Raw genomic sequence first — 8,624 nt, forward strand, 5'->3', positions numbered from 1 at the left:
TTTTAAATGTCATTAAAAAGTTAACAGCACCAGACTCACAGGGACAAAAAGACAGAAATTTGAAGAAAGGAAGATTATATGAAAAAATGAGCCCTTCTTGGAAACACAATAAATACTTTGCCATTTAATTTTTATCCCAGAGAGCTCTCTGATCAAGCCTTCCACCCTGTGACACCTGCATCACCGAACAGAGCCACCATGACCAAGTCCCTCCCCAGATGTATTCCCTGGACTTTGGACTTCGCAGCATCTGAAACTATGTTGCAGAATCAATCAGCACCCCCTGGTTGTTCTTCGTTACCATCACAATGTCCTCCATAGTACTCTCCTCTATCGTCTTGGTCACGATGTCCGCATCTTTGCCGTGCCGTGCAGCCACTGACTTTGCAGTAAGATTTGTTTTGATGTTTCTCAAGAAAGATCCAATCGTGCTGCTCCTCTTGCTTGTAGAACCTGAACTAGTCATGGATAAACTCCTCCCTGATGCCGTGCAGCCACTGACTTTGCAGTAAGATTTGTTTTGATGTTTCTCAAGAAAGCTCCAATCGTGCTGCTCCTCTTGCTTGTAGAACCTGAACTAGTCATGGATAAACTCCTCCCTGAATTGTGAGAGATCCTTAACTCCTTGGAGAGGCGTTTCTGGCTGACACCTTTGGGGGAGCCGCACCTGCCACTCCCTGGGCTGCTGCAGCCTTTTTCCTTTCTATCATCTCTAGTGGCTCTGTGGCTGGATGAGGACTGGCTGGATGATTTGGGGGCCATCTTGTTCCCTTCTGCCTTGCGGCGACGTTCACCTGCCCTGCGATGATGGGAGCCCTTACCAACATCTCTGTTCTTTTCCTTTTTATCCCTTCTTTCCTTACGGGCGTCAGTGCTGGCCTGGGACACTCGCTGCTTTCTAGCCTGTCCACTCATGTGGCTTTCCTTCGGCAAGGCCGACACAAGAGGGTCCGCTGCTGGATCTTTGCCTCTCTCTCTGACAGTCTTGGGGGAAGATTCTGCTTCTGCAAACATCACATTCACGTCTTCTGGGGAGAGGCTGGAGGACAGTCTACTAATGCTCTCTGAGGACTTGCTTGCAGCACCTGCCACGGCTACCTTAATACCCTTCGGGGATGTGTTGGCAGTGCCTGCAATGGCCATGTTTGTTTTCGTTTGTCCTGTGCCCCTGGCCGCTCCTGCTAGGGCTGCGCTTACCTGTCCAGTGCCTGCAGACTTGGATGCCGACAGGCTGAAAGCGCCTGCTATGGTGCTTGTTGCCGCCCCTGCTATGACTGCCTCAGCTGTTGCCTCTGTTGCCGACTCTTTGGCAAGCTCTGTAGATTTTGCTTTGGCAGTGGATACACTGGGCATGGTAGTAGGTTTGTGGGAGTCATCTAGGATTCCTTTACCCCCAGCATAAGCAGCAGAGGTGGCCCCAGTCACCTCAGAGACCGTGAGGAGGCTCCTGATGCTGACCTGGTCTTGGTCCCCTGGAACTTGGAATTCGGCAGCTGCCAAGCTCGTCCTGTCTTCCTCAACGGCAGGCATGCATATCATGTCCTCAGCTGGAACAGCATAGGTACCGCTGTTACTGTCCACAGGTGGTCGCAGGAGATAAATTATTTTCTCCCAGTATATAAAGAGGTCTTCCTGTGCTTTGAGAGGACACAGCTGCAGGTAGCAAGAACGGCCAGTGACAAACTTCAGACGCAGCTGTTGATTCTCACGATGATGAACAGAAATTTTTACAAACTTCAAGGGAAAGAGCCTGGTGAGCTCTAAGGTCTTTGCCACCTTGCGGTTTCTCCCCTTGGTGGCCTTGCCACGTCCAGCATGCTCTTCATAACGGGCGACTGGACGGGCCAGCAACATGATGTCAGGAATGGGGAAGATGGGGCTGGTGCACACGATGGCGACGGTCACCATTTGGATATGGTTGTGCACATCGATCACTTCCCCCTTTTTGGTGATCTGCATAAAGTCGCTCTCAAACATGGGTGCGTACTTGAACATATCGTAATCTCCCTTGAGCAGCTGTCGCTGCAGTTTGCCCATTCTGGTATTGAACATGTTCGTTCTGGAGCTACTCTGGGCTGTGTAATACGGCAACAGCGAGACGCTGTTCATGGCTGTCTTTGATCACGGTGGCAGCGCTGGAGAGGAGGGTCCCTGAGTCTTCCTCGGCCTTGGTGGCAGATGAAGAACAGCAGTGTTGCTGGTCACCAGGTGACTTGTACAGCAGATCTCTTGACCCCACCCCATTCCATAGGATCCCCTCTTGCCTCAAAGCCTCCCAGAGGCCATGTTGCGGGTGGGAGCACAGATGGTGGCTCTAGAGATGCTGTCAGGTGCTTGGGCCTCAGACTGAATCTCTTCCCAGATGTAGAAATGCAGGGTGAGTTCCAGAGAGATTTTTCTTCTGGGTCTAATCTGCACCTCTGATTTTTTAATCTCCCTAAAAGTCCAAGCTGTATTCCAGCAACTGAACTGAGCACCCTCTGGGCCTAAGACCCTGCACAGCCATATTTATACTCAGCTGTCCTTTGTGACCTGTCTCTGTCACATACTCCTTTGTTGTCTCATCCCTCCCTCTGCCCCCTCAGGGCAGGGCCACCCCACTGCCCCCACAGAGCACAGGTCCACCCTGCCCATTCAGGTGGGTGCCAACATAAAATTTTTTTCAAGTGGGAAAACTTTGTGTGGATGCTTTCCTCACACTGAATTTAAAAGATTCAGCAACTAGACAGTCCATAGGAATCCAAGATGATGGGATATATTTGAGCCATTTGAGTTCATGGTTTAATTTTATAGAATGACCTAGAATTGGCAGTCCTGATACATAGCTCTTCCTTCCATTAAATCTCAGTAAATGTTGACGATGATGATCTTTCATAGTAACCTTCACCTTTAATAATAACGTTAAAGATTGCTTCTGCTAGGTGCTGCACGTACTCTTCACATACTGTCGTTTGGTATTATTGCTACTGTCCCCACTTTACAGGTAAAGAAATTGACGTGTGTCACTTGCCTACACTCAGAACTCACAGGTTGGAGGCATTATGTGAATCCAGGGCTAGCTGAGTCTGAAGGTTTTGTTCTGAACCATTCCAGTAAAGAAAGCTTGGGCCAGCCCACGTTTTCAAGCTGAACTGATTTAACTGCCTTCAAGATGACCAATTTGGTGCATTATGGGAAGTTGCATAATTAATCACCTGTGTGTGTGTGTGTGTGTGTATGTGTGCACGCGCTTGCGCGCTTTAGAGAACCCAGGACAACCACTTCAGACAATGACTGGGCTGAGCTGGAGATTAAACTATCCAGAGTCTGCCTTGGTTCCTCTCCTGCATCACGCTTTTACAAACACCCTGTGTGTGGGAGCCCAGCCATCCTCTTAAAGCCCCCAGTTTTTGCTCCCCACCCCCTGCCCAGTGGAAAGCTGGTGGCAGGGTGGGGAGGGAGGGACAGGAGGGCAGGACTGGAGGTGCAGGCTTAAATTCCAGGAGCCTATCAAACACCTGCCTGTACTGACCTTGGTACCACATATAGGTGGCTGAGAAGTCACTTGCACCTAGTGGTTGAGAAGTCACTTGCACCTATGGGGAGCACGTGCCACTGTGCCTTGTGCCTTTTTGCCATTCCCAGGGAGCTAGTTACAAAACAAGGGATTTCCCAATGGTGCTTGAAAGTTCTGAGAAGGACCCCCTACTCCCAATTCTCTTTTCTCCCAGTTGGATGTTATGCCTGGAATCCCACCTTAGAGATTCATCCCTTGAGGATAAAGGCTATCTCTCTCTAAAAATACACACCATCCATGGATGGATCGATGGCCACAATGTACAGTACCCATATTATTTAGCTATAGAAAGGAATAAAGTACTATCACATGCTGTCACATGGCTGAAGCTTGAAGACATTATGCTAAATGAAAGAAGCCAGACACAAAAGACCATACATCACATGATTCCATTTATATGAAACATCTGGAATAGGCAACTCCATAGAGACAGAAAGCAGATCAGTGGTTTCCTGCGGCTGGAGAGATGAGTGAATGAGAAGTGAGTGCTTAATGGGCACAGGATTCCCTTTTCTTGTAGAAAATAAGAACATAGAAAAAAGTCCTAGATAGTGGTGGTTACACAGCCATGTGAATGTACTTAACGTCACTGAATGGTTGCACTGGTAAATTTTATGGTACACTTTAAAATGGTTGCAATGGTAAATTTTATGTTATATATATTTTACCTCAGAGACACACACACACAGAAAAAAAACATATATACATACTCTTGTTCAAAACCATTGCAGTTAAAAACACAGGCTTCAGCTTTAGAAAGAGCAACTGTGTGACCTGGACCAAGTTACTGAACTCTCCACTTACTCATCTGTAGAATGGGCAAACAGCTGTCATGAGGATTAAATGGGATCAGGCGTGTAAAAGTGTTTAGCGTAACCGCCCTACTCAATAAATGGTGGCTATTATTAGCATTAAATTAAAAAATAAAAATAATAAATAATTTTTATCCCATAGAATAGAAAATAAGAACCCTCTATAATAAAGTCATTGGACCAACAGTTGTACATTTATATAATGAGCTGTGTAAAATAATCTCAGGAAGAATAAAGAATAAAACTAAGTGACAGAGATAAATTTTATTTTTAGAAAACATGAAGAGAGGCCTGGAAATATCCTTCCCTTGATTTGTATTCATTCTTTATATTATCTATTGAAGCTTATAGAAAAACAGACTGAGAGATTCTAGTTTCAACTTTGTTTTTGTTAGTGTTGGGATTGAACATTCTTTGCTGTTGAGCTAAATCTCTTTATACTGTAATAAAATAAGTACTAATTTGGGGAAGAACTAATGACATTGGATGATGTCAAAAATAGTAGACTATTGTGGCAAAATAAACACCAACCCATAAGGTAATTAGTAAAATAACTATTGATAACATGAATTAACATCTGGTGATTTTTTTCTAGAGAGAACATTAAAGAGGAAAAGAAGTATATCATCCTTTGAAGATAAAATAATACCTTAAAGATGAGGAGTTTAAAATAATACCCTTAAAAATGACAACTTTGGGCTATTTTAAAAGTATATAAAAGCCTCTCAGTGTGCCCACACTATCTCTGTGAGATCAATAGAAATGGAACTTTTCTGTACATTTTGGAAAAATAAAAACTGAAACCAAACCAAGAATCAGGGCTTCTATAGAGATTAAAATCTAGCTCATCTGATTATCAGGCTAAAGCTTTTTCCAAGATGTTATTGTCCTTATTAAAAACAAACACACGCAGACAACACACACACATATCACAAAAAGAACCTCTGTTTTGATATGATAATTCACATTCACTTACAGATGCACAATTGCCAGTTTGGACTGAAAAGATGTAAGTAAGATTTCTGATAAGACCAGGAGTTACAAAATAACAGCAACAACAAAACTAACCATGTTGGGGTGTTTAGTGGAATGAACATTTTATGTGAATTAGTTGATTTTCAGAAGATCCCCATAAGGTACTACGATGATTTCCTTTGCACTGATGAGAAAAGTGATACACTAAGAAGTTGAATAGCACTTCAAAGCCATAAGTAGTAAGTGGCTGAGCTGGGATTTTGTGCTTTTTTAGTATTGCTCCAGAATCTGCTCTCCCAAACCCCACTCTGCACTGCCTGGGTCAGGCCTGAGCTATCCACTTGGGCATTTTGAATGCTTCTGGAATACATTTTTGTGTTAAAATGAGCCTCCTGGCATGGGTTTTGTCCTTAGAAGGGGTAATGTGTTTCTAGAGAACATTCACCTACATGAAAGTGTGATACAAAGGTTTTTGCAATGCAGTTTTGTTTTGGCTACGGGTCAGTTATCTTGCACTTCATTCATTTAGAAATTGTATATTTGCCTATAGAAGCACTTTTAACTGGATGGAGCACACAGAATGAAAGCACACCGTTAGAGTTGAGGATTTAATTAAGGATGCTCAATTAACATGCTGCTACAGGCAAGAGCTACTCAGGATGGAGTTCACCCCCTCAAGCATGGGAGCTGGCCTCCAGCACTAGCTGCTATTAAAATCTCCGATCCACAGAAAAGGCCAGTAGTGTGACTCCAGCCAGCTGTAAATTTTTTGGATAAATCTTCCTTGAAGCAAATAACACCAATACAATTTAAGAAACGGTAACACAGAGAGAAAAATGATGGATCTATGTTTCTTTCCCAAGTTGCTAAAGCAACCATCCCAAAGGTCCCAAGATGAATATTTTCAAGACCAATGCTTTTGAATTTTGGTGGAAAGGGAGCTATCAGAAAGCAATGTTCTCACATCCCTCAAGATACTTACCAGCACCCTGGCATCATGAGTATTTACTCTGCCTCGAGGGAGGTTATCCTTACAGAAAAGGTATAGCTCACCTTCCTAAAGGGTTTTGACAAGTTTCACCTTATGCCCCAATAATGAGGGTCCTGATGCTAAAAAATATGAAATGTTTTTGGTTCAGTATAAAAAATAATCAAAGATTAAAAAGAGCTTTCTGTGGAAATTTATCAATTTTATCCTCAAATTTACTTATGCATCCGGTTGGCAAATGTTTACTGAGCACCTACCGTATACCTTTCACCTGTAATTCTCCTCACGTTTATTATAAGCATCAGAGCTACACAGTCCCACAAGCATGCCTGGTCTCACTCAAGCTTTGGAACTAGCATGACCATCGATGATGGAACATCTCTAGAGGTCTGGTCTGGCCTTGAAATTCACCATCTGTGAGGTTTCAGCCACACAGCTGAAGATGGACGGATAAAATATAATAAGGTAAGGCAACTATGGAGAGGATGGGGACAGAGCTAGCTGGGTGCTTTAGAAGTGGTGTAGACACTGGACAGGAGATGGGTCCAGTTACCAGCAATAAATGGTTCAGTGAGATAAACACAATAAGGCATGATGCAAATCGATCTGCAAAGACATGTCTGAAGACATGGAAACTTATTTTAGTTTCCAGGTCCAAGTTCTTGGACTTGACTCAAAAGAATGATTCTATTTTCAGTTCAGGGGCTATCTCAAGCTGGGCAATGCCCTAAGGGGTGAGAGGTCTGCACAGTTATTGGTGGTCTGGCATTTGACATTTCCTGCTTGTGCTGACATTCCATCCTTCTAATGGCCCCCACATGCATGGCACTGAGCCCCCTGAAACTGACCATAATGATCTCTGAGCAACATATGCAGAGTAAGAAGAAGCAAGGAGAATAGAAGTGGGCACAGGCAGACTGGAATGAGAACGGCAGAGGTTACTGTGGCTGGAGCCTAACAAGGAGAAGCAAGATGAAGCCCTGGGCCATGCCTTCCATTCCAACTCCATTTAAACAGCAGCCATTGTTTGATGTGGTCAGCCTGTACCTGGCAAAGTCCTCCCACTTGCCCATCTAACCCATGACCTGGCTTTGGCATTCCATCCATAGCTAGAATGTCTTAGGGAGTTGGTTCTTTAGATGTTTAGATTAGTCACTTCTGATTAATCCCAAGAGGCTTTTCCTAGCCCACAAGTCCCAAACACTCTGCTATGGAATCTTATGGTCCCGCAAACCTTGAAAGTGTCTCAGCCTTCTCCATGTGGTCTCACGAGTTATTGAGACGGGGTGACCTTGTTCTGATGATGTGTGGGGACGCACCCTTCTTATGATGCTTTCCTGAAGCTGATTTCCTGCACACGATCTATGGCTATATCACTAGAGTTCAACCTGCTGCTCCACTTCAGCTGTTCCTGCATGTTTCCATCTCATGACCACCTGCCCTGAGCCCGGTAGATGTGGCTGGATTCAGACCCAGAGCATTCATGGGCTGTCCCACCCAAGGTAGCTAATTCTCCACATCAAACAGTATGGTAGCTGAGCCAAAGTTCACACCTGGCTGCCAATGTATTAACACTTCCCAGGGACTGCCTCAGAGAGCCCAGTTTTACAAGTAAATGTCCACATTATTGATGGCAAATCTCTTTTTTTCCTTCTATCCCCTTGCCTACACACATAAAATATTGCCTTCTACTGTCCCTGTCATAGGATCATGGTCAAGTTATCTTTTCATAGTCAACATGCCCAATATCTTCCCACTAGCAGATTTCCTTATGGGTGGACTATATAGGAAATATAAAAGATAAAACATTTTTTATTGGGCACATCGCTTAATTTTTCTGGCCCTAATCCCTGAGTTCTTGTAGCCCTGGGCTTAATTATTATCCTTATTTTTGTGATAATAAAGTCTCAACATTTGTGTAGCTTACAGTCTAACTGGAAAGTAGACATCAATCAAATAATTAACTAAAATAAAAGTAACATTGCTCTAAAGAAATGTGTTCTGCCCTAAAGGAGAATAGATGATGTAAGTGTATAACAAAGAGAACTGACTTAGTTTGGGAACATGGTGAAGTATTCTATAAGGAAGTATTTGAGCTGAGACCTAAAGGCTGAATAGGAGTTACCTAGAAGAAATCGAGTGTGTTGCAGCAGAAGAAAGGATATATCACCGTTTACCTATAGAAATAAGACCAGATTTACAAAACACAATGAATAAGAAAGTGGTATGAGATGAGGCACATAAAATATTAGTAGTTTCTTCTTCTACTTTATTATCATTCTTTAACTATTAA

General features: G+C 43.6%; 1 protein-coding gene across 1 annotated transcript; it reads right to left on the reverse strand.

The window, feature by feature from the left end:
- Window positions 1–256: 256 nt before the first annotated feature.
- Window positions 257–2,109, reverse strand: FAM71A (family with sequence similarity 71, member A). Its single transcript, XM_008589995.1, has 2 exons — window positions 573–2,109; window positions 257–453 (listed from the first exon to the last, which is right to left on the reverse strand). Exons 1-2 carry the CDS (start codon window positions 2,107–2,109, stop codon window positions 257–259), a joined length of 1,734 nt encoding a protein of 577 aa, XP_008588217.1.
- Between the last annotated feature and the right edge of the window lie 6,515 nt (window positions 2,110–8,624).

This window comes from Galeopterus variegatus, unplaced genomic scaffold (assembly GCF_000696425.1).
Source record: "Galeopterus variegatus unplaced genomic scaffold, G_variegatus-3.0.2 Scaffold5790, whole genome shotgun sequence".
Classification (NCBI taxonomy): domain Eukaryota; kingdom Metazoa; phylum Chordata; class Mammalia; order Dermoptera; family Cynocephalidae; genus Galeopterus; species Galeopterus variegatus.